Source organism: Salminus brasiliensis, chromosome 22 (genome assembly GCF_030463535.1).
Source record: "Salminus brasiliensis chromosome 22, fSalBra1.hap2, whole genome shotgun sequence".
Taxonomy (NCBI): domain Eukaryota; kingdom Metazoa; phylum Chordata; class Actinopteri; order Characiformes; family Bryconidae; genus Salminus; species Salminus brasiliensis.
Genome location: NC_132899.1, coordinates 2,908,252 through 2,935,521, shown reverse-complemented (window position 1 = coordinate 2,935,521; position 27,270 = coordinate 2,908,252). Strand labels below are relative to the sequence as shown.

The window sequence follows — 27,270 nt, the reverse complement described above, 5'->3', positions numbered from 1 at the left end:
CAACAATTGTATTTATTTATTATGTTTTAAAACTTTTAAAATACAGTTTAAATGATTTTATAATGTTTTATAAAAGTTTGATTTTTTTTATTTTTAAAATATTTGTTTATTTTATTTTATATACTTTATAGTTTTAATGCTCTTTAAAATATATGTTTATGTAAAGCACTTTAATTTGTCGCTATGTTTAATAAGGCGCTATTCAAATCAACAGGCCTTCCCTTTCCACAGTAGTATAAAGGCTGGTTGTTCTGATTGAGCTGGGTGGTAATTGGTCCTAATTCTCCCACACAGCTGTTGTCCAGGACCAATCGTAGTCCTGCATAAACAGCTCCAGATCCAGCCTGCAGAACCAGCACCACAGCGAGATATCAGTCAGAAATGAAAACATAGTCCACAGAAACAGTTTCATAAATATTTAATTACAAATTAAAATCTTAAGTCTCACAGAGGCACAGGAGTGACCGTCCAGTGCACTGGACAAACAGCAGCACCAGTCGGGAAGAGAGAGAGAGAGAGTCTCTTGAACTCATCTGTCAAATATTCCTACTTATACACTATACGTCCAAAAGTCTGTGGACATCCCTTCTAATGAATGCATTGCTGACACAGATATGCAAATTGTTTAGGGATCAGGTGCAGTGATGGTCATTATTATCCAAAATCCTGACCCCACTAACGCTACTGTCACTACACATGCAATCAAATCCTCACAGCAATGCTCCTCTAAAAACTCTAGTAGACAGTCACTCCAACAAAAGCAGGATCCACTCTTTTTTCTTTTTCTTTTTAAATCCCAGATAAATGAGGTGTCCCAATACTTTTGTCCATTCAGTGTTTACATCATTGAATATTCACCCAGCAGCGGTTACTCAGTCCTTTAAAGTAATAGTATGATAAGAGGACAGTTCCACAACACTTCTCCAGTTCTCACAACCTGAACTCTAGATGTAGGCGATGGGCTAAGTTCGCTCTGGAGCTACGAGGCTAATGAGGCTAACCAGTAATGAAAACCTCGACCTTAGCAAGTCTGCCCTCTATAAAAGGGGGCAGGAGACCTGGGATGGAACGTTTAGCCCAAGTTTACAGACAGGAAGGTGTGAGAATACAGAAACACCATACGGTTTCAGCTAAGCTAACTGTAGCGGCTGGTGTAGTGGATAACAGCATTGACCTCCCTGTGGCAGATCAGGAATCCAGTCCTATCCAGAGCTCATGGCAGGAGAATCTAGAGTTAGGAGTCTTGCCCAAGGACAATGGCACTCAATGTTGTTGAGCGGTGAGCAGTGGTGTTGTCCAGGAAGGGAATCGAACCCTAATCTGCCACAGGGAGGACAGCGTTGTTCATAGATGCTCATGGAGGCCCAACCTTACAAACGTACAGGACTAATTTTAGTCGTGGTGCCAGATCCCACAGGACACCCTCAGAGCTGTTGTGAAGGTCAAGCCTGGAATGGTCAGATCTGTTGATCTGGTGGACCTGCACACTATTAGGTAGGTGGTACTAATGTTATGGCCGATTGATGTAAATTTCCATTATTTGTTAACTAAATTAGCCTCATAGCGTCCAAATGTAATCCATCAGCCAATATATGTCATCAGAACATCTACATCCATGGTGGGCCTCGGACCCTCTTCCTGGACTATCCTGCAGGTTTCGGATCTAACACATCCCATTCGACCAATCAACACACGTCACACTCGTTACCCCTCTGCTAAAGAAGTCAGTGCGGCTGCATTCGCGCCTTTGAGAAACGGCTTACTCGGCTCATCTGCCATCAAAACAGCAGCAACAGCAGCAGCAGCGTTGGCGGCCTACGGTTCCAGTGGCCTGCTAGCGGACAGGTAGGACTTTCTCCCTGTCTACAGTGTGTGTGTGTGTGTGCATATTAAAAAATAGCCATTTTTCCAAGCCTTGGGCCATGGATTTGCATGTTCTAGTTATGTTCTAGACGTTTTCTCCAGATTTCGGGGGTTGGTTTTGTTCTAACAGGGGTAAAAGATGTGATACGGACCACCGCAATGGGATAAACCGTAGTCAGGGTCATGGCCCTAGGTGGGTCAGGGTATCCATACACTCTTAAAATAAAATTAAGGGTGCTTTAAATGGTTCTTTAACCATAGAAGAACCGCTTTTGGTTCCATGAAGAACTACCTAGTAGAGCTGGGCGATATGGAAAAATGTAATATCACAATATTTAAAGACATTTTTACGATATTTATCGCAATATTTTGTCACATAGACAAAAACTGCTATCCAATTACTCTCCTATACTGAGCACCGTGATTTTTACTCAATTGATCAGTGTAATCAATTGATCAGTGTAATCAATTGATCAGAGTTCATCAAGCACGGACGATATTCACGATGCACTAATAAAAGCATTTCATGTGCCAAGATTTATCACGATACGCTAAAATATTGTCATATTGCAGAGCTCTACTACCCAGCCAACATGCTCATGTGGAGCTTCCAGGGGTGGAACGTGGGCCAGGTGGGTTCCAGGTGGGTTCCAGGTGGGCATGGGCTCCAGGTGGGTTTGCACATAGGTTACATCATTACAGCCCACCCTAATCTCACATGGGTCCCGTTTAGGGGCCCATGCTTAAGCCCTCCGTGTGGTTCGCAGTTGGGCTACTCGTACAGGTCTAAGAGATGTGCAAGTGTGCAGAAGCTGGTAAACAACCTTTCTACATGACGTGAAGGTTCTTCAGAGCCTTAAAAGGGTCTCTCACACCAATATCTCCAATATCTCCAATACAAACGTGCTTCTTTATGGGACTAAAAGTGGTTCTTCTATGGCACTGTTAAAGAACCATTTGAAGAACCTTTATTTTGAAGAGTTTAGGTTCAAACTATAGCCTCACATCTCAAAAACACCCCCTCTTTTCTCAATGAACGATGATAAAATGGCAAAAGTTTGGTTTTCTGAAGAAAGTGATGTTTTTAACGTGGTGATAATAATATAAATACTTCTAGATCTTCAGATAACTATTATTGTTACCTAATGATGGAAAAATATATGAAGGGATGAGTAAAATATGCAAATCCGTGGCTCTTTAGGGCTCATGTGTCGTCGCTGTTAAACAAAAACCTTCAGAAATCTCTAAAACACCGGTTTTACAGGAGATGGAAAAAACCTTCAGAACTTTCAATGGAAGTCAATGTAAAAAGATTTGATTCCAAGTCATTTTGGAGCGTTTCTATTGGTCCGTTCATCATAGAACTCTGAAATGGTATAAAGAACGACTGCCTGATTCACATTATGGAGAAAAGTGGAAAACAGCAAAAATGGAGATACAAGGTTTTGCATGACCGCAATATTCTTGTATGGTGTTGGATTTGATTTCTACCTCTAAGTGAACTGGAGAACTGGGTGACTGGTTGAGTGTGTAAACTGCAGCCAAATGAACAACTGTAGTAATTGTGTGTGTGTGTGTGTGTGTGATAAAGGGAGACACACACAGTCTGTGGGCAGTTCTACACGTGTGCGGTCAGTCTGAAGTGTGTGGGTATGGGTATGTTTCAGTGTGTTTCAAAAATGAGCTCCGAGTTGCCACTTTATTAGAAACCCCTACTTTGTGCTTCCACTCACTGGCCACTTTATTAGAAACCCCTACCTGGAGCTTCCACTCACTGGCCACTTTATTAGAAACTGCTGTAGCCCAGGTAGTGAACACACTCTCAACCTAGCAGCAACACCTCTGTGTCTGATGAACCCGTCCCAGCATCACAAACGCTACCCTGTCAGTGTCCCTGCTGTGCTGACCGCAGCGGCCCTGTGCTCAGAAACCGACCAGTGACGATCGAGGAGGCTGATGGAGTGCGGCTCTATCAGAGATATAAGGTAGGTGTTTCTAATAAAGTGGCAAATGTGTGTATGAGTGGGGATTTTGTGCGAGTGTGTGTGTGTGTGTGTGTGTGTGTGTGTGTGTGTGTGTGTTCTAAGTGAGTATAGTGAAGTTCTGTGGACTCTGACTGGACGACAGGGAGGTGGGGTTGCTCCTCAGATCCACACTGCGCAAAGCTGGCATCTCACACAGACGCTCCAGTGGCACCTCTGAGAGAGAGAGAGAGAGAGAGAGAGAGAGAGAGAGAGAGAGAGAGACAGGCAGACAGAGAGAGAGAGAGAGAGAGAGAGAGAGAGACAGGCAGACAGAGAGAGAGAGAGAGAGAGAGACAGGCAGACAGAGAGAGAGAGAGAGAGAGAGAGAGAGAGAGAGAGAGAGAGAGAGAGAGAGGGGCAGACAGAGAGAGAGAGAGAGAGAGAGAGAGGGAGGGAGAGAGAGAGAGAGAGAGAGAGAATCAGGCAGACAGAGGTAAATAATGCATGTCTATTGGTCTTCAGAGGTCAGAGTCTAGGTCTAACCTCAGGGGCATTTCACAGGATCCAAATAGTCATTAATACAAATAATAATAATAATAATAATAATAATAAATAAATAAATAAATAAATAAATAAATACTCCTACAAAAATCCCACATTTTTAATAAACCATAGTTAAGTGTGTTCATTACTGCAGTTCAGTCTATCCAGTAGGGGGCGGTGGTGTCATAACAGTGTACAGCACTGATGGTGCAAATGTGCTGAAACTGCTGTGAACCCACTACACACTTTCCTTCTGATGCCAACAGGCAACCACCAAGCAACACCTAGCAACCACCTGGGATTACAGAAACTGCCTAGCAACACAAGAACAGTCCGCTATAACCACGGTAACCACCTGTGCACCATTTTGCAGGTGACCTCGCAGTGACAGATGCACTGTGGCCATGCCCACTGAGAGCTGTCGTGCGATTGGCTGTACAAACAGATCCAGCAGGAATTCAGAGCTTCCTTCTACAGAAGAGCAGAGAAACGAATGGATTTGCTGCAATTCTGGAATCCAGGTACTGAAACATGAGGGAGCTCACTGTTCAGTAAAGTCACGCTCTGAAAACAGGTGGGAAAAACAACAAAGCCCACCGTAGTTGTGAGTTTAGCGACATGCTAAGTTCAAGTGAAAGGGAAAGCTAGTAAACCTGGATGAGCCAGTCTACTAACTGAGCCTGAGCCTCTCCTAAGACCCGTTCCCTCGACTCTGTGCTCTCAGATCTGAGGCTTCATCCTCTGAACAGGTGGATCTGAGCCTCAGGTAGCTGGATGCTCCTGGCTCTTCCCACAGCGTGATGCTGGCTGGCACAGGCGCTACTAGCCGGTGCATGAGAGCTGGGTACCCGGATGGCCACTTTATTAGAAACCCCTACCTTGTGCTTCCACTCACTGGCCACTTTATTAGAAACCCCTACCCTTTACTTCCACTCACTGGCCACTTTATTAGAAACCCCTACCTTGTGCTTCCACTCACTGGCCACTTTATTAGAAACTCCTACCTTGTGCTTCCACTCACTGGCCACTTTATTAGAAACCCCTACCCTTTACTTCCACTCACTGGCCACTTTATTAGAAACCCCTACCTTGTGCTTCCACTCACTGGCCACTTTATTAGAAACCCCTACCCTTTACTTCCACTCACTGGCCACTTTATTAGAAACCCCTACCTTGTGCTTCCACTCACTGGCCACTTTATTAGAAACCCCTACCCTTTACTTCCACTCACTGGCCACTTTATTAGAAACCCCTACCCTTTACTTCCACTCACTGGCCACTTTATTAGAAACCCCTATCTTGTACTTCCACTCACTGGCCACTTTATTAGAAACCCCTATCTTGTACTTCCACTCACTGGCCACTTTATTAGAAACCCCTACCTTGTGCTTCCACTCGCTGGCCACTTTATTAGAAACCCCTACCTTGTGCTTCCACTAACTTTTGACTGTTAGTATGGTGATACATTTCGTTATCGTGCTGCACAATATGCTTTTATTAGTGTATCATAAATATCGTATGAATTATCCACACGCTTCATTACAAAGAGTGTAATCAGTCTTATTTAATTCAATAGAGGGAGGCATTTAGAGTAAAAAGCACGGTACTCAGTATGGGAGAGTAATTGTCAGCAGGTGCATTTTGTCTATGTGATGAAATACTGCGATAAATATAAATAAATATCGTAAATAATATCTTAAAATATCGTGATATATTTTTTGGTCCGTATCGCCCAGCTCTAGGCTAAAAGTGTAATTGCAGAGTTGGTCATCGGCGGTCCATGATGATTAATCTGAAGAGGCAAACCGTTCTCTGCAGGAGCTCAAAATCACGTCCTGTTGTAGCAGACTGTGAGTCATGCTTTATGAACAAGGCTGAGTGACGCGCAGCCTCTAAAAGGCTTCAGGTTTACACAAACATACACACACACACACACACACACACACACACACACACACACACACACACATACACACACTCTTACACACTCACACACTCTTACACACTCACACAGTGCTGCTAAGGTTGTGAAAGCTTTACAGTTGTCTGTATTTCTGCATAGATTTGACCAGAAATGCGATCGGATCCTCATCTGATCCCTAAAACCAGGTAAGAATAACCCAGTTTAACAAAATATGCAAAAATTAATTAAGTAATTAATTCATTAATTAAAATAATTAATAAAAAATGAAAGTTTCTATTTATTTATTAGGCAAAATGATCCAACATTAAACATATCGTTGTAGGAAAAAGTGAGACCCTTTGCTCTGTAACTGGTACTTGAGCAGTAACCAGCAACTGGTGAGTAATTATGGCCCATTCCTCCTTAAAAACCTGCTTCAGCTCCATGGTGACGGGGGGCTTCTTTTTGCGGGAACTGCTCTTTTTAGACCCTCCAGACTCCAGACTTTGCCCTGGCAAATCCAAAATGTCTTCCAAACTTCTCCTGCTTTATTTTATTTATTCATCATCAATCATTACACTGCACCACCTCTTCTCCATCTATAAAACTCATCACACACCCCAGTTATTCATAGCCCCATCAGCCCTGTGCAGCGCCATCTGCAGGAGCCTGAAGTTACTACCACTGTTTAAATCTCAGGTTTACAAACATTTATATTTACATTTACATTTAAGGCATTTAGCAGAAGCTCTTCTCCAGAGCGACTTACAAAAGTGCTTCACTGTTTACTCAAGAAGAACCTCAGCTAGTTTAAATAGACTAGAATAATACTCTTCTCTTCGCCTGAGTACTCTCAGAAGAGGAGGGTCTTTAGTCTGGGTTTGAGGACAGCGAGCGTTGGACTCTGCTGTTCGGACACCCAGGGGAAGTTCGTTCCACCACTTCGGTGCAGGACAGTAAAAAGTCTGGACGCTCGTCTTCCGTGGATCTTAAAGGATGGCGGGTCGAGCCGAGCCGTACTTGAAGCTGGAAGGGCTCTTGGTGCAGATCAGGCTTTTGACCATCGCCATCAAGTACGGAGGGGCAGGCTGGTCCAGTCTTGGCTTTGTAGGTCAGAGTCAGGGGTCTTAATCTGATGCGGGCAAACATTATTAAGATGATTATGACATATAATGAGTCTGTCAGCTGGGTCTAAACATCAGACTGCCACTGCAGGCTGTAGCTGCACACCTATCGGCTGTGTGTTTCTGAGCTGAAGAGCTAAAACCAGAGCAAAAGTGGGAAAACACCCCCCCTCTCAATCCCAGCATGCTCCCTGCTGAGTTATAACACATTATATGAGCCGGGCTGCAGCCGTGAAGCAAGTCAGCCACCAGGCTGCACAGGGCTGATGGGGCTATGAATGACTGTGGGGTGTGTGATGAGATTTATAGATGGAGAAGAGGTTCAGGGTGATGATTAATGATGATGATGATGATGATGATGGTAAAGTAGTGGAGAATCTGAACTATACGGTTTTCTTTAGGGACTATTTGTTTTGTCGCACCTCTCTGCATATATCCCTCCACTATTTTAATGATATGCGATTTCAAAAACAGAAAAATGTTTTAGACCCCGGGTGGTGCAGTGCAGTGAGGGTCTTGTTGTTGTGAAAAATGGGTCAGCATTTGGGCGTGGCGAAAGGCCCTACAGAGTCTCGGAGTACAGTTTCCCGATGACGACTCCAGCACCCTTACTAACTAAAGGGAATTGGAGTTCTGCAGTTCTACAGTTGAAGTGAAGGGCCACTTTATTAGAAACCCCACCTTGTGGTCCGCTCACTGGCCACTTTATTAGAAACCCCACCTTGTGCGTCCGCTCACTGGCCCCTTTATTAGAAACCCCACCTTGTGCTTCCGCTCACTGGCCCCTTTATTAGAAACCCCACCTTGTGCTTCCGCTCACTGGCCCCTTTATTAGAAACACCTACCTTGTGCTTCCGCTCACTGGCCACTTTATTATAAACACCTACCTTGTGCTTCCGCTCACTGGCCACTTTATTAGAAACCCCACCTTGTGCTTCCGCTCACTGGCCACTTTATTAGAAACCCCACCTTGTGCTTCCGCTCACTGGCCCCTTTATTAGAAACCCCACCTTGTGCTTCCGCTCACTGGCCACTTTATTAGAAACCCCACCTTGTGCTTCCGCTCACTGGCCACTTTATTAGAAACCCCACCTTGTGCTTCCACTCACTGGACACTTTATTAGAAACCCCTACTTTGTGTTTCCACTCACTGGCCACTTTATTAGAAACCCCTACCCTGTACTTCCACTCACTGGCCACTTTATTAGAAACACCTACTTTGTGTTTCCACTCACTGGCCACTTTATTAGAAACCCCACCTTGTGCTTCCGCTCACTGGCCACTTTATTAGAAACCCCACCTTGTGCTTCCGCTCACTGGCCACTTTATTAGAAACCCCTACCCTGTACTTCCACTCACTGGCCACTTTATTAGAAACCCCTACCTGGTGCTTGCCCTCGCTGGCCACTTTATTAGAAACCCCTACCCTGCACTTCCACTAACTTTTGACTGTTAGTATTGTGATAAATTTAAAAAGAAGTGGGGGAAAGAACGTTCCTGGAGCGAGAGGAAGGATTTTTACATAACTAAAGGGAATTTCTCGGTACTAGATAACCTCCCCCAGTCAGAGCTGGAGTTCTACAGTGGAGGTGAAGGGAAGCAGACGTCTAAAGCTCTAATAAAAGCTCCTCACAGAAAGTTCTTCACCTAATGGTGATGAAGACGCTGCCTGATGCCTGAGACACTGTTCTACCAGAGTTCTGAGAAGAGCTCGGCTCTAGAACCTGCTTTTAGAACCAGATCATTAAAATGGTGGAGGGATACATGCTGCAGGGTGTAGTGCGGCTACAGAAAGTAGTCCCTAAAGAGAACTGCATTAGTGGAGATTCTCTATTCTTCACTATTTTACCTTCATCATCATCTTCATCATCATCATTCCATATAAAACTCAGAAGACTCGTGTAGCTGCACTGGTGGGTTTGAATAGGAAAAGAAATAGTGGCTACATCTGTGTTGTTGTCATGGCGACAGACGCCTGCTTCCATTCACCACCACTGTAAAGAATCAGTCAGTAATCTGAAATCTTGGGAATTGGTGGAAATCTAATTTACAACCTGGACAAACACACACAAACACACACACACACACACACACACACACACACACACACACACACACACACACGCGCGTTTCTCGCTTCGTTATCACATGCAGACCTCACAACCTAATGCGATCGAAGTCTGAAATCTACTAAAGCTAATAAAGCTTCCATCCATCTCCTACAGAGCTTTCCCATCTAAACATCCCATTGCAAAGCTGGTGTGTGTGTGTGTGTGTGTGCTTATCACAGCCGTCCACCCCCATGCCCATTTACCCCCTCCAGAGTCGTAAGCTCAGACCCCCTGTGCTCCCCAGCGTCCTCGTAAACTTTCTTTCCTCGCCATGTTTACTTGTTTTCTCCAGGTTTGCTGATGTGTAGCACATTCAAGAAGACTTCCTACATCCCCAAAAGCTCATTAACTGATAAATCAAAGGGAAAGTTTGCTGTCAAATAGAGCAAAGCTACACTGTAAATGGACAAAAGTATTGGGACACTTGCTTGTTCGTTGTTTCTTCTGAAATTAAGGGCGTTAAAAAGAGTAGATACTGCTTCTGTTGGAGTAACTGTCTCTACTGTCCAGAGAAGAAGACTTTCTACTAGATTTTGGAGAAGGAGCATTGCTGTGAGGATTTGATTGCAATTAGTAACAACAGCGTTAGTGAGGCCAGGATGTTGGATCATGATCACCACCCCACCTCATCATTCCCAACTCATTACATTCAAAAGTACTGGATGGAGCTCCACCACCATCATTCCAGAGAACACAGTTCTTCCACTGCTCCACAGCTCCTCAATGCTGGGGGGCTTTATTATACCCCTCTTGCCCAATAGAGTTCTATTCTATTGGCAGTACTTCTCTTCAAGGACTGAACAAGATGTGTGTGTGTGTGTGCATTTGCATTTGCATGTGTGTCAAGAATTGGTGCAACTTTAAGTAGCTGAATGTGTTCATTAAAAGGGGTGTCCATAAATAATTGGACAGCCCCTAGCCCCTGGCCCTGCAGTCGGCCTTTCTTCCACGCATCAGTGAAAGAACGGGAGGTTCTGAAGAGCTCACTGAACTCCAGCGTGGTTCTGTATGTAATAGGAGACACCGCTGCACCAACAACAACAAGTCAGCTGGTGAAATCTCCTCCCTCCTAGATCTTCCTCCATCAGCTGTGAGTGGTGTTATTATTGAACAGTGGAAGAGTTTAGGAGGAACAGCTCACAGAGAGCAGCTCAGCCACCGAGTGTCTGTCAGACCACGTAAAGTTACAGAGCGGGGTCAGGGCCGAGTGCTGAGCTCAGAGCAGAGTGCAGAAAAGCCTCCAACTGACTCAGTAACTGCAGCAGAGCTCCAGACCTGCTTCTGCTGGTAGAGCTTAGAGCAAAGGGGGACCAGCTCCATATTAATAATGCCTATGGGGCTAGAATGGGGTGTCAGAAAAGCTTCTGGAGATGTGAAGTATAGGTGTCCCAATACTTTTGTCCATATAGTGTCCTTTAACAGGGTTTTATCTCACTGAGCTGCTCTGAACTCGTACCTGAGATCTGGTTGCTCTCCAAGTTGATGTGCTCCAGAGTGCGGACGGCTGTCAGGCGCTCGGGGAACTCGCTGAACCTGTTGTTGGACAGGTTGATGGTGACCAGATGCTCCATGTCTCCGACCGCATCCGGGAGCTTTGTGAGAACGTTCCCCTGCAGGTCCAGTTCTGCTCACAGACACAGAAACAAAGGTCATATTCAATGGTCAGAGGTCAATAAACTGAACATCTGAACACTAAATACTGTCTATTGGAACCTATTGAAACATCTGGAGGTCTGATCTTCATGTGATCAGCACCGAGAGATGCAGGAGATCTAACTAAACTCACTCACCTGAAGAAACGTTTTTAATCATCATTTCTAAAATAGAATTAAAAGAAATGTAAGAGGAGAAATTCACCCCACCCCCTCCCCCAACGTTTATTACTCCATCAAATGTGTAGAATCAGACTCTGGAGCAGAACATCAGCTGCAGATGATCAGAACATGGTTGGAGAGGATTATTCTGGAGGAGTCTGGAGTCTGATTTAAACCTCAGACGTTTAGTCTGGTCTGATCTTGATTGATGGTTGAAGTGAGGGGTGGTGAAGAAGATCACCATCATGGTCAGATCCACAGAGCTCTCTGAGGCCTTCAGAAAGAAGGGTGGAGATGATGTAGAGGAGTCTGGGAAGGGGTTTTAGAGGATCTCAGATCAGTTAGAGATCAGACACTGTTCCACCGTCCACTAAATCATCTACAAGAGGAACAGCTGACCAGCATGGCCAGGTCAGGACGTCCTAGCAAGATCAGCCCAACAGCAGAACAGAACCTCAAGATGAGTAAAGAAGAAGTCCCCAACGATCCTTAAATCTCATCAGGGTAGCAGGTAGATCTCACCACAGCTGATTTGGTCAAAGTACAGCAGCTACCATCAGAAAAAGGCCAAACATGAATCTTGAGATGAAGCTGTAATAAAAAATGAAGCTGTAGTGACGAGATTGCCTGTGGTTACAGTCTGGAGGGAAGCGGTAGAGATGGGCGAGCTGCAGTGGATTTAATTTAGCAATCATTAGAAACACAGTTTAAATGGTCCCTGAAAAATAACAAACCTATTTAATAATTCATATTCATCAGTTGTTTGTTTACCTCCATGAACAGGGAGCTGTGTGTGCCTGTTTCTGTGAACTGGGAGAGACCCCCCACCCCTCATTAGAGGAAATGAGTATCACCCCCTTTGGACTCTATCTACCACTATTAATATCACCACTATTCACTATCTACACTATGATTATTATATTATGATCATGAATAGTTCTAATATATGAATATATTCTGATTTATAAATAGTTCTGATCAGAGGAGGACGGGTCAGGTCCCTCTTGTGAGTCTTGGTTCCTCCCAAGGTTTCTTCCTCCAGCTCTGAGGGAGGTTCTCCTTGCCACTGTCGGCGTTGGGGCTCACTGGGGGTCTTTGATCCATCATATCTTCTTACGTTATTTATTTTTTGTCTCTGTCTTTTACTAATTACTTATTATGTAAAGCTGCTTTGTGACGACAACAGTTGTAAAAAGCTCTACAAATAAATCTGACTTGACTTGACCAGGGTCACGTAAAAACCCCTCCACAATAGCGACGGAAACAACCTTCTGAACTCTCCACGTCATTTTGGAGCGTTTCTATTGGTCTATTCATCACGGAAATTTGGGACACGTTTTTTTTTCCAGTTTTTTCACCCCCTGATCCAAGTCTCCTAATGCTGACTGTCGGACGATATACTTTACTACACTATAAATAATACAACCCCGTAATGTCGCTAAGCTAATGCTAATCCGCAACAGTAAACTGCAGTAAATTCACTGTATTTTTAGCACCAGGTTCTAAAATCAGACTAAATTCTAATGGAATTCTAATAGTGTTTAATATCTTACAGTCCAGTCGGACTGACCCACCTGACCTTTCAGCTCTCAGCTCCTTTAGCTACAGCTCTGCAGTCTGATCACTTAGCGTGTGTGCATTAGCATTAGCATTAGCATTAGCCTCCTCCTCGGGTCTGAATGCGCCGCTCAGAGCTGGTTTAGAACCAGAGAACGGAGCCTGGTTCTCTCACTGGTAGAACATTAGAGCATTTCCACCATAGTCTGGGTTCTAATCAGGCAGAATTCAGGAGGAAAGACGGGATGGAGGAACGTTAGATCTTCCTAAATGGAGAAAATGGAGTGTAACATCTCTGTCGCTGCATGAATACAATCAAACTCTGTGTTTTTTTTGGCAGTGTGGAGAAAAACAGCAGAAAATAAAGCAACATTTTGTGGAAGAGATTTGTGAGAGAGGTTCTGAGCTAACGCTAAGCTAAAGTTTTCACCTCCCCGAACTTTCCGTTCCACTTTAAATCCTACAGCTGTTCGGCTCTGCTGCTGAAATGTACACCCTGTTTCTGCGGCCCTATTTAAGGTGGAATGCAGAGTTAGCATTAGAGCTAACTTTAGCTTGTGTTTTGGTTGCTGGCTGCTAACTGCTAACGTCGCCGCTCTTTTCAGAAGCTCAAATAAAGCTGGAAGGATACATGCTGCATTTAGTGTGTAGTGTGGCACAAAACATAGTCCCTAAAGAAAACTGTATTAGTTGAGATTCTCCACTATTTTAGACGCTTGGTTCTAGATAACCTCCCCCAGTCAGATCTGGAGTTCTACAGTGGAGGTTCTAGATAACCTCCCCCAGTCAGATCTGGAGTTCTACAGTGGAGGTTCTAGATAACCTCCCCCAGTCAGATCTGGAGTTCTACAGTGGAGGTTCTAGTGGAAGCTCCTCACAGAAAGTTCTTCACCTAATGGTGATGAAGACGCTGCCTGACGCTGAAGACACTGTTCTACCAGAGTTCTGAGAAGAGCTCGGCTCTAGAACCTGCTTTTAGAACCAGATCATTAAAATGGTGGAGGGATACATGCTGCAGGGTGTAGTGCGGCTACAGAAAGTAGTCCCTAAAGAAAACTGCATTAGTGGAGATTCTCTATTCTTCACTATTTTACCTTCATCATCATCATCATCATCATCATCATCATCATCATTCCATATAAAACTCAGAAGACTCGTGTAGCTGCACTGGTGGGTTTGAATAGGAGATAAATTATGGGCTGTATCAGTGTTGTAGTCATGGCGACGTTATAGATTAGGGTTATAGATTAGAGTTATAGATTAGTGTTATAGATTAGAGTTATAGATTAGTTATAAATTAGGTTTATATATTAGGTTTATAGATTAGAGTTATAGATTAGTTATAAATTAGGTTTATATATTAGGTTTATAGATTAGGGTTATAGATTAGTGTTATAGATTAGTGTTATAGATTAGAGTTATAGATTAGTTATAAATTAGGTTTATATATTAGGTTTATAGATTAGGGTTATAGATTAGGGTTATAGATTAGGTTTATAGATTAGTTATAAATTAGGTTTATAGATTAGGTTTATAGATTAGGTTTATATATTAGGGTTATAGATTAGTGTTATAGATTAGAGTTATAGATTAGAGTTATAGATTAGTTATAAATTAGGTTTATATATTAGAGTTATAGATTAGGGTTATAGATTATAGTTGGAGGTGTCCACTGTGGTTTAGGAGCGCTACAGCTCTGGGGGAAAAAGCTGTTAGCGTGTCGGTTAGTACTGAGACTGCATGCCCAGCTCTGTCGGCCGCTGTACGCTGTGTAAAGCAGAGACGCGACAGTGCCGATGTGTGAGTGCGTTACCTCGCAACTGGGTGAAGGTGGTGAAGAACTTGTTGGTTAGGGCCTTCACTTCGTTGTTCGCCAGTGTGATTTTGTGGATCTTGTCCGTGCAGCTGCGAAGCACTTTGAAGACTCCATCCGGGAAGCTAATGAGCTTGCAGTCCGACAGGTCTACAAACACAGAGAGAGAGTCCGTTTAATTAAGTCGCCTAATCGAAGCGGGTCTAACACGGACCCCTGTGGAACACCATGAAACAAGTCAAATCCCTTATAAAGCGATGATCAGACTAACAGGGTGCTTTCTGCTCTGCATTTCTGTACGCTGTGGTTCGAGCTGGTTGATGAGAATGTCATGACGTACTGCATCAAACACTGCGCCTATATCTGCGAGCTTTTTCTGGTATTTTTAATTGAATTAAAAGCTGGTTGGTTTGATATTAGTCTACAGATACAGTTAAACCACTGGGTTAGAGCTCCGGGGTGTTCATGACAGGGTTGTGGGTTCGATTCCCGAGCTCGACAAGCTGCCACTGTTGGGCCCTTGAGCAAGGACCTTCACCCTCTCTGCTCACCAGGTGCTGGAGTTGGCTGCCCACCACTCTGTGTGTGTGTGTGCTCACTGCCCCTAATTCACTAGTGAGTGTGTGTGTGTGTGTGTGTGTTCACTACCACAGATGGGTCAAATGCAGAGGATACATTTGGCTGTACAGTGACTGATACTCCCACCTTTACCTTTTTAAAACGTCTCTTTCTAAGGAACAGTTTATAATGTCTAAAACACTCAAAATTTGAGATGCACCGATCCGATGTTAGGATCGATACTGACAAAATTAGCTGGGTCATCCATGAAACAGACCTTTTCACTTTAATTTGTTGGTGTGAGACTAAATGCAAATAAATAAATAAATAAATAAATAAACAAATGACAAATGGCAATTTAGTGCATTTATATCTGTGTGTTAATTTGTTATATTATGTAAAGTAATGCTGAATTCAATCCTGATGCCTTAAGTCTCTCCCACATGGTGAGCTATACAGTTAATTAATTCAGCAATGGTATCAGACTGATATCGGGTATTGATCGATATGCAAAGTTTATGTATCGATATCGGAATTGAAAAAGCCGGATTGGTGCATCCCTACTAAAAAATAAGGCTAGATCTAAAATTAGTTGACAAATGAAGTTGGAAATGGATTTAAACACTGATTAGAGACCTAAATGATCTTACATATATATTAATATATATTAAAATATATATATATATATAAATTTTATTATTATCATTATTATTGTTGTTGTTGTTTTATTTATATATAGAAAACACAATTGGCCATGCTCTGCCCTGGGGTAGATGGCGCTCTCTCCCCTCATCACTCTACAAGCTATGTTGGCTGGCATCTATTAGCTAGTGTGGTGGAGTTGGATGAAGGGTGTCTGCTGCCCAGCGCTGGAAAGGAAGTGGGTACTGGCTTCACATGTATTGGAGATACAATGATGCTCATGGAGGCCCCACCACCTCACTGCTTACAGGACTTATGTTGAGAACGTTAGTCTTGGTGCCAGAGACCAATGGACACCTTCAGAGGTGGTGTGGAGTCCACGCCTTGAATTATCAGAACTGCTGTAGCAGCACAAAAGGGTGGTACTAATGTTCTGGCTGGTCTGTGTATATAATAAAAAGAGCTATTAAAACAGCTGCTAATCCACCCCTCTCTCAGCTTTATGTAGTTCTTATCGGTCAGGGGTCACCCTCTGTGACCTTCTGTTTTCAGACCCTCGCCCTCAGCTCGGACGAGGCTGATTAGAGGTTTGGGTCAGGGCAGTTCATCATCAGTAGACCGGACACCGGACGAGTGGGCGGACGGGGGGTAATTTACCCTCCTCTTTTTTCTCCCATACTTTAGTTCATCAAACTCACCTGACGTCGGTGTTCAGCCGCTGTGGCGGATTTTAATTCCTGTAATTGCTGTTTTGTGTTTTACCCGCGTCTCCTTCCCCTCAACAACACAATCATGCGTGACCAATCATGACTAACGACCCCGCAGACGCAAATCAATTAAAGCATGATTTAGAGGCACTTGATCTGCGTCTGGCTCCTCAATGAGACTGATTAAACTCTGCAGGCCTGTTTCCCCCACGCTGACCTTTAAAGGCAGACATTAGCATGTGGACCAAATCAGCAGCAGAAACCCTGAGCTTTCTCCAGCGCAACAGCGCCCTCTGTTAAACAGAGCAGTCAGTGTTAATGCTGTTAATACTTCATACAGGATATTAATGTTATTAGAGCTTCATACTGAATATTAATGTTGTTAGAGCTTCATGCTGGATATTAATGCTATTAGAGCTTCATACTGGATATTAATGTTATTAGAACTTCATACTGGATATTAATGCTATTAGAACTTCATACTGAATATTAATGTTATTAGAGCTTCATACTGGATATTAATGTTATTAGAGCTTCATACTGGATATTAATGTTATTAGAGCTTCATACTGGATATTAATGCTATTAGAACTTCATACTGAATATTAATGTTATTAGAGCTTCATACTGGATAATAATGTTATTAGAGCTTCATACAGGATATTAATGTTATTAGAGCTTCATACTGGATATTAATGTTATTAGAGCTTCATACTGGACATTAATGTTATTAGAGCTTCATACTGGACATTAATGTTATTAGAGCTTCATACTGGATATTAATGTTATTAGAACTTCATACTGGATATTAATGATATTGGAGCTTCATACTGGATATTAATGTTATTAGAGCTTCATACTGGATATTAATGTTATTAGAGCTTCATACTGGATATTAATGTTATTAGAGCTTCATACTGGATATTAATGCTATTAGAGCTTCATACTGGATATTAATGATATTAGAACTTCATACAGGATATTAATGTTATTAGAACTTCATACTGGATATTAATGTTATTAGAGCTTCATACTGGATATTAATGTTATTAGAACTTCATACTGGATATTAATGTTATTAGAGATTCATACTGGATATTAATGATATTAGAACTTCATACAGGATATTAATGATATTAGAACTTCATACAGGATATTAATGATATTAGAACTTCATACAGGATATTAATGTTATTAGAACTTCATACTGGATATTAATGTTATCAGAGCTTCATACAGGATATTAATGATATTAGAACTTCATACAGGATATTAATGTTATTAGAACTTCATACTGGATATTAATGTTATTAGAGCTTCATACTGGATATTAATGTTATTAGAACTTCATACTGGATATTAATGATATTAGAACTTCATACAGGATATTAATGATATTAGAACTTCATACAGGATATTAATGTTATTAGAACTTCATACTGGATATTAATGTTATTAGAGCTTCATACTGGATATTAATGTTATTAGAACTTCATACTGGATATTAATGATATTGGAGCTTCATACTGGATATTAATGATATTGGAGCTTCATACTGGATATTAATGTTATTAGAGCTTCATACTGGATATTAATGTTATTAGAGCTTCATACTGGATATTAATGCTATTAGAGCTTCATACTGGATATTAATGTTATTAGAACTTCATACTGGATATTAATGTTATTAGAGCTTCATACTGGATATTAATGTTATTAGAGCTTCATACTGGATATTAATGCTATTAGAACTTCATACTGGATATTAATGTTATTAGAGCTTCATACTGAATATTAATGTTATTAGAGCTTCATACTGGATATTAATGTTATTAGAGCTTCATACTGGATATTAATACTATTAGAACTTCATACTGGATAATAATGTTATTGGAGCTGAATATGAGATGGAAAGTATGATCACTATAGGTCTGACCTAATGTGTCTTTGCCCTCCTCCGCTGTTGCATTTATCCTTCTGGCCACATTCGCCACTGCTTCCGCCATCCTGCCCCTGCCTGCTGGATCTGGGGAGAGAGAGAGGGACTGGCTTCAGGGCAGTAGCAGCTCTCTTACAGACACACACTCCTTTCGAACAGAGGTGTCCAAACTTTTGCATACAGCTGTATACATGCACACTTACGACTGATATTAAAATGCTAAAACTACTGTCACAATGCTTAAAACAGTGACCATAGTGACCGCTATAAGTCTCCACAGTGACATCAGAACACTAAAACCTTTGTCGCAGTGCAACAAATGCTAACCATAGTAACCTCTGTGATGTCATGATACCATAATCACATCATAATATGACAAATTAGTTACCATAGCAACATCAGAATACTAAAACTTCTGCAACAATGCTACAAACGCTAAGCATAGTAACCTCTGTGACGTCATGATGCCATAACCACATCATACTATGACAAAATAGTTACCATAGCAACATCAGAATACTAAAACAGTGTTGTCACAGTGCTAGAAACGGTAACCATATTAACCTCAGTGACATCATGACGCTGAAAACATGTCACAGCGCTACAAAACAGTAACTATTATGACATCTTGAAAACTAAAACCATTATCACAATGCTGAACCGCAGTGGCCATGGTAACCACTATGACATCATAATGCTAAATTCACATCCCACACCTAGGGCAGAAATGCGTAAAAATGGGCGATAAAGGGGACGGTCGTCGTTAGGGTCTACTTAACTAAAGACATCCTGATCCGATCCAGAAGATCGGAATCGGGCTGATCCAGGCATGTTTTAACGGAACGGACATCGGCTATTTTTCAAACCAATCCAGTCCTGATCCTTTGTTTTTACCACAGTGTTCTCTGGCGCCCTCTAGGCGTCATTATCGGACATTATTCCCAGGCCGCAGCAGTGAGGAGCATTTCTTGGGAACATGAAAACCTCTGAAAAGCTGAGAAAACCACCGTAACAATGCTAAAGAACTGTGACCGCAGTAATTACATCGCAATAACACTGATAGCTACTAATACGCGAACCAGTTAGTCCCCTAACAACGGCCGTCCCCTATTTCGACCACTTTTACGTATTTCGCATTTCCTCTTTTTGCCAATCTGAAATGTAAAAAACGTAAGCTCCCACCTTAGAGAGGCATTTAAATTTTATTCCTGAAAAAAATCACAGCTGAACACAATATCAAAACATCGCGAACAACACCGTAATCTTGCGTATCTAGGGTGGAAATGCGTAAAATTGGGCGATATAGGGGACGGACGTTGTTAGGGTCTACTAACAACAGCCGTCCGCTATTTCGCCCACTTTTGCGCATTTCCGCCCTAGATACGCAAGATTACACCGTCATTAGCGATGTTTTTTGTTTTTGTTTTTTTTTTTTGTAAGAATGATCACTTCACCCAAGCGATTGGCAAAATATGCAAAAGTGGCCGATCATTGTTAGGGGCAGTGATTGTTACGGCTGATCCTTGGTTTTCACCACAGCGCTCAGAGCGCCCTCTAGGCGCCATTGCCGGACATTATTCCCAGCCAGCAGCAGTGAGGAACGTCTTAGGGGGTTTCAATCGCCTATATAAACACAGGCTGTTATATAAAAGATCAGACTGGCATCAGACGGTACTTGGCATTAAAATACCATGCTGGCAACAAAACTGGGTTCAACTAAATAGGGTTAAAAAAAATAAAATTTATGATAAATAAATAAATAAATAAATAAATAACAGAAAGGTTAAACCCTGCTTGGGGTTGGTGGTGTAAATGTCAGTTTGGTACCTGATGACAGCTGATCTACTCAGATGCTGCCAGTCCAACCAAGGCAGCCAGCTATAATTAGAAAAACTGCAGCTGTGTTTTTAAGGGGCTGTACGGGATTTAAAAGCGTAGATTAGTGTTTTTCCACGTTATTAGCAATTATTTGTAAGTTTAAACCCATGCATTAATACTTATAGTTGAGGAAAAAGACGTTTAGGGTGGTTTCTCGTTCAGAATTTCCGTTCCACCTTAAATGGTGCAGTAGTTACATTCAGGCGCCTGAGGCGCCTGAATGTAACTACTGCACCATTTAAGGTGGAACGGAAATTCTGAACGGGAAGCCAACTTCAGCAGCAAACAGCGGCTTAAGGGAACAACACAGCGGCCTGCAAACTTACATGCAAACTAAACAGATCTCTCACCGCCTGTCTCCCGAATAAAACACCGTAATTCGGTGTAATTTCTCTGTTACAGCCCTGTTTCGCGTTGTAGTATCTCTCTGAGCTCTGGTCTAGCCTCTCCTATGAGCGCACACGCGGTCCGTACGACAGGCACGCAGAACCCGGATCAGGGCGGGGCTAGTATCGCCCCCCCCCCCCTTCATGATTTTATATATTTTCTTTTTATTATCAATAAAACTGGTTTCAATACTTTGTATTGTTTTAACGCGCCATATATCACGAGCTAATGGCCACTGATTGATGATCTGTTATTAATCATTAAAAAAAACAAAACAACCAAAACATGAAATATTGATCAATGATCAAAAGAAAGGGGCGGAGCTATGGTTGATTTTCTTTTCTGATTTAGTTTCGGTTTTGAGAAACAGGTTTCGGTTTTTAATCATTTTTTTTAAGTTTCTTTTTTTTATTATTATTAGTATTATTCGTTTGGTTGATTGTTTACACATTAACAAGTCACATTTATGCTGGTTTGAAAAGTAATCAAGCTATTAAATAATATTAATATTAATTATTCGTATACTACTAGTAATTATAGCTGCAGCTTTATCATTAGTGGTGGTAATTAGCACTGCGAAAAATCACATTTTAAATATATGAACGTGCATTAATATATAACTAAGGTATAAAATGTATAGAAATATATTTATAAACATAGTGTAAATAATAACCTGATTTGTAAAAATATTAATAAACACAAATAAAAAATTGTTTATCTGCCGCGTTGTTAACGGTTAACTAGGCAAAGCATCATGGGAGTTGTAGTTTTTCACCAAATGCTCGTTTTTTGGAAATACAGCTTTTAAAAATAAGTTGCGAAGTTATACCAACACATAATATGATCTTAAATCATCTGAATTGGGTTAATATCCTACATAAACAATGAAAAATTAGCTATTCAGCACTGCGCCGTTCCTTTATTCAGTGATTGAGCTCTTTTGTAAACAACAGCTAGCTAAGCATTTTGATTAGCTGACGATGGGAAGCCAGAAAAAAATAATTTAAAGGACAAAAGTAGATTTTAAATGTGTTTAAATTTACCAACTTCATCACAAACATCGGCTAATATCATTTGATTCATGAAATTAAACTTAGCATTTAGTTTCAGTAAGATATGTTTACATAAAAAACGTGAAAATACTATTTCCGGTTTTTCCATATTTTATTTTTTAGGCTAATTTTTTATGAAATTATGGATTCCATAGATTTAATGATTTTTAATAGTGTTAAACAATGAATAAATAATAGTTTTCGAACTCTAATCTGCAAAGGCAGCCAACTGGGCAAAGCAACATGGGAGTTGTAGTTTTTTAACTAAAAGCTAAAATAGAGATCTTTTGGATTCTAGCCAATACAGCACTCCACAATGCAAAAGCAAAGATTTTTAATAAACCAAGATTTTAAAATCTGCATTGAATTCCAAGGGTCTTTGATGGTGGAAAGATGCATAAGAACTTAATTAATAATGTCCTAATAAAGGGCCTGATGTATACAGATATACATGCACAGGTTTGGGTGATGAAATGATGATGAACTGGTCTCCAAAAGGCACAAACTCGATGAAACACCAGCTTCAAACATCTCAAGCAACATTACCGTATAATTTTACGATTTATATTACGATTTTTCAGTAAAGCCAAGAAAAAGAGCCCCATTTAGACAAGACTCTTCAGAGCCTCTTCAACCCACACAACCCAGGTCATAACTGAGCCACCGCCACACACATCTAACATTCGAGCCAGATTTCTAATCAAATATTAAATAATAAGAATAATAATAACACAAGTGAAATATTAAAGTTAATGGTCAGCTTGTTGGTACCTACCTGTGCTGTGTGTGAGTTTTCAGCAGTGTGTGTGCAGGCTCTTCTGGAAGGGCCCTGACGTGCCCCAGCTGCAGTGACTCATCCAGCCCAACAAAAGAAACTGGCTGCGTGTGTATTCAACCCGTGACCTGCTGACCTAACAGGCTTGCGGCCCACCAGGGTGAGCGCCGCTGACCACAGAGAGACCTAGAGATAATCTACGTTCAATAGGCTCAGAGTTCGAGAGGTTTTGTGCAGGAAATGGAGCCGCCGGGTTTGTAAGTGTAGCTCTTGGGTGCCGATTTTAGGGGTCCTGCATTTGGGGTCCATCTGAGCTCTGGACACAAATCTGATAATGATTGAAATTGATCAAACGGTTTGATTAAACAGTGAGATTATCACTTTATTTATGCGATCGGTCATAATTTCACATTTGACATAAGTATTTGGACGCTTTACTCAGTACTCAGTACTCAGTTGAAGCTCCTATGGCAGTGATTACAGCCTCCAGTCTATTCTTCCCTATACAGATCCTCTCAAGCTTGGTCAGGTTGGGTGGGGACTTTGGGTGGGCAGCAATTTTTTAGGTCTTTCAAGAGATGTTCGATTGGGTACAAGTCAGGGCACTGGATGGGGCACTCAAGGACATTGACAGAAGTGTCCCTAAGCCACTCCTGTGTTGTCATTGCCGTGTTGGAAGGTGAACCTTTGGCCCAGTCTGAGGTCCAGAACGCTCTGGATCAGGTTTTCCTGAAGAACATCTCTGTACTTTGCTCAATTCAGCTTTCCCTCCCTCAACCCTGACCAGTCTCCTTGTCCCAGCCACTGAAACACACCCCACACAGCATGGTGCTGCCTCCACCATGCTTCACAGTAGGGATAGTATTGGGCAGGTGATGAGCAAGGCTTGGTTTCTTTAATGCTCAGAATTAATTAATTTTTCTTTGTTTTATTAGATTTAGTATGTTTTATTGGAATTAGTATATTTAATGCAGTTCATTTGTTTGTACTATTTACATGAAATTATAAGAAAATAGTAAATACATGCAATTATAATTAAATAAACATAATTACATTACTTAGGTAAATGCACAGTTGCCTACAAAATGAACTACATAATTTTTTAATATTTACTACATTTTCATTATGAGAGTAAACACCTTTCATACCCCACCTCTGGCATAACATACTTTTAATACATTTTTTATTAATTAATTTAATAACATTAATTAATTTAATTGATATGATCCCTTTCATGATCATTTACAAAGAAATCTGATGGGATGCTATGTAACAGGGTGGTAAATTACATCCTAAAATGCCAGCAGTTCTTTTTGCGGTGACGTTTCGTGGCAAGCACACATGCCAATTAATTCAAAATATTATTTTCTTGCATTAATTGGGTAAAAAAAGGTACTGGCTCCCCTTAAAATGCCTAAATGATGTTAATTTTTCTTTATGATGTCATTTAAAGCATGAGTGTGTTATTTTTAATGAACAGTTAGTGTGACAGGATGGTTAGTCCAACTGAGGAACACAAACACATAATAATAATAATAATAATAATAATAATAATAATAATATATATTACATTAATAACAATTTTACTTTGAAGACATTTAGCAACACAGTGGAATGTAGCTGCTTCTGTACACTGTGTAAATAGGTCTGGATGAATGAACCAATAGAAATGATCTAAATGATTTGGAGTAAACTCTACATTGACTTCCATTCAATATTTAAAAAAATTTTGCATCTACTAAATAATCACAATTTTCACAGCTTTCATTGGACAGCAGTGATATATGATACATGCATTAGATTAGATTAGATAAGCATTTATTTGGTGATATTTGCAGATGGAGATGTCATGTCTCCTACAGTGATGGTTGACCTTCTGGAAGTTTCTGGATCTTTGAAGCCCAGCCAGAGTGTCCATTGGGTTCTTGGTCACATCTCTTAACAAGGGCCTTCTCTTACTTAGGTTTGTGGGGTGGGCAATTCTATGAACAGTCCTTGTTATTCCAAACTTCTTCTATTTAAGAGGCCTTGCCTCTAAAAGATGAGCAAGAGAAATGGGAGACCCCCAGAGCTACATTTCAAGTGTCATAGAAAAGTCTGAATACTTATGACCATGCAAAATGCAAAAAGGGTATATATTTATAAATATATATAATTGATGGCTATATATACCCATTATATATATATATATATATATATATATATATATATATATATATATATATATATATCCTTAATTACAGTCCCATTCTAACCCCATAGGCATTATTAATATGGAGCTGGTCCTCCTTTGCTCTAAGTTCTACCAGCAGCAGCAGCAGGTCTGGAGCTCTGCTGCAGTTACTGAGTAAGTTGGAGGCTTTTCTGCACTCTGCTCTGAGCTCAGCACTCGGCCCTGACCCCGCTCTGTAGCTTTACGTGGTCTGACAGACACTCGGTGGCTGAGCTGCTCTCTGTGAGCTGTTCCTCCTAAACTCTTCCACTGTTCAATAATAATACCACTCACAGCTGATGGAGGAAGATCTAGGAGGGAAGGTCTAAATTTCACCAGCTGACTTGTTGTTGTTGGTGCAGCAGTGTCTCCTATTACATACAGAACCACGCTGGAGTTCAGTGAGCTCTTCAGAACCTCCCGTTCTTTCACTGATGTGTGTGAGAAAGACAGACTGCAGGACTGGAGGAACAATTTTATACACCTGAAGTGGCTTCAGTGATTAAGACAGGTGTCCCAATACTTTTTTTTATTTGAGATATATATATATATATATATATATCCTTAATTACAGTCCCATTCTAACCCCATAGGCATTATTAATATGGAGCTGGTCCACCTTTGCTCTAAGCTCTACCAGCAGCAGCAGGTCTGGAGCTCTGCTGCAGTTACTGAGTAAGTTGGAGGCTTTTCTGCACTCTGCTCTGAGCTCAGCACTCGGCCCTGACCCCGCTCTGTAGCTTTACGTGGTCTGACAGACACTCGGTGGCTGAGCTGCTCTCTGTGAGCTGTTCCTCCTAAACTCTTCCACTGTTCAATAATAATACCACTCACAGCTGATGGAGGAAGATCTAGGAGGGAAGGTCTAAATTTCACCAGCTGACTTGTTGTTGTTGGTGCAGCAGTGTCTCCTATTACATACAGAACCACGCTGGAGTTCAGTGAGCTCTTCAGAACCTCCCGTTCTTTCACTGATGTGTGTGAGAAAGACAGACTGCAGGACTGGAGGAACAATTTTATACACCTGAAGTGGCTTCAGTGATTAAGACAGGTGTCCCAATACTTTTTTTTATTTGAGATATATATATATATATATATATATATATATATATATATATATATATATATATATATATATATATATTTTGGGCCCCATGAAAACATTTAGGGCCCCTGGTAGTTCTCCAAGGGCCCTTTGGAATCTTCCTAAGATTTCCCCCACCCCCATTCAGCGTCCCTTACTGACTGTCTTCAGCTATGCTTAATCTATGGCATTTATTGTGATTACAGCACAATTGTAATAATAATTTAAAAAACATACAACAATATTTATTCATAAAAATTTATTTCTTTTGCAAAAATAACATTCTTCAGACCATTTCTTATCAAAGAAATAAATAAAATAAATATAAATATCTGTTCTCTGTTCTCGATTATTTACAATAAATATTTACATGGATGGTCACCCTGTTTTAAATGCATCCACAGTGCTTGAGAACCTCACTGGGTTCTTATTTAAATATAACAAATACTGTCTGTAGATCTTTTCTCCTCAGGTTCTCCTCAGGTTCTCCTCAGGTTCTCCTCAGGTTCTCCTCCGGTTCTTCTCCAGTCATAGCAGTTGGAGAGCTCTCTAAACCATACAGTGGTTTTCCAGGTCTTCTCTTAGCCTGAGTTTTACAGCCTCCTCTGGTCCTAACTGGAGGGTTTACCAGGCCGTGGTGCACTGACCTTTAGTGCTGCTTGACCTGGAGCTGCCTAGTTTCAGGATGCATCTCTGGGTTGAAGTGTGTTGGAAGGCTGCTTCCCATCGCTTTCATGAAGGTACACCATCCAGCAGAGCTTTGGTGAGAGAGTATCCTGGAAAGAGTGGGCTTAAGAAATGAGCCCTTGCAGATATCCTTCAGGACCTTCATAGGCAGCCGCACTCCTCAACCACCATCTCCTCGTGGTGCCGGAGGATCATCTCCCCGTTCTCGTAGTAGAGCATGCTGAGGGGACTCATCTTGGTTGGAGCGCAGCAGGGCGAGGGAACTCGGCCAGGGTGGTAATGCTTCAGCAGGCTCTGCGGAGAGGAAAAGAGGCCGTACACACTTAGTTACACGCTCCAGAAACGAGTCTAGGACTAGATCAACCCAGAAGAACCCTGAAGAACCCTGAAGAACATCCATCACTCACCTGCATGTATGCGTGGTTTGTCGGCTGAAACTCCTCCCCCAGAGGACTAGGGCAGGTTCCTTCACAACGGTACGCATTGTATTTCTTGGGGAAGACAATCCAGGACCCCCATCCGATCTGGTTGAAGTCCACATGCATGTCCACTCTGCTGCACAGGCTCTTCCTCTCACTCTCCGTCCTCAACGGCTCCGGGTGCCTCTTAATCGGCTGACCCCTCCGGCTCCTCTGCCTCTTCACCCTGCGTGTCACC

The 27,270-nt window shown here is 41.6% G+C and overlaps 1 protein-coding gene across 2 annotated transcripts; it reads right to left on the bottom strand.

The window, feature by feature from the left end:
• Positions 1–478: 478 nt before the first annotated feature.
• lrrc20 (leucine rich repeat containing 20) lies at positions 479–20,870 on the bottom strand. Of its 2 annotated transcripts, none has more exons than XM_072667207.1 (5): positions 20,743–20,870; positions 18,536–18,625; positions 14,693–14,842; positions 10,965–11,132; positions 479–4,061 (listed from the first exon to the last, which is right to left on the bottom strand). In XM_072667207.1, exons 2-5 carry the CDS (start codon positions 18,603–18,605, stop codon positions 3,946–3,948), a joined length of 504 nt encoding a protein of 167 aa, XP_072523308.1. In that variant the 5' UTR covers positions 18,606–18,625; positions 20,743–20,870; the 3' UTR covers positions 479–3,945. The 2 variants fall into 2 exon arrangements, with proteins under 2 accessions (XP_072523308.1, XP_072523309.1); XM_072667208.1 differs by lacking the exon at positions 20,743–20,870 and adding an exon at positions 20,366–20,419.
• Positions 20,871–27,270: the final 6,400 nt, after the last annotated feature.

What these genes read in the sequence shown, in the direction of transcription:
- lrrc20 (XM_072667207.1), bottom strand. Translation starts at nt 18,605, where the DNA reads ATGGCGGAAGCAGTGGCGAATGTGGCCAGAAGGATAAATGCAACAGCG. An exon ending in CACCTTCACCCAGTTGCGAG is followed by an intron (nt 11,133 to 14,692) that starts GTAACGCACTCA and finishes GTCTGTGAGCAG; the next exon opens with AACTGGACCTGCAGGGGAAC. An exon ending in GGAGAGCAACCAGATCTCAG is followed by an intron (nt 4,062 to 10,964) that starts GTACGAGTTCAG and finishes TCTCTCTCTCAG; the next exon opens with AGGTGCCACTGGAGCGTCTG.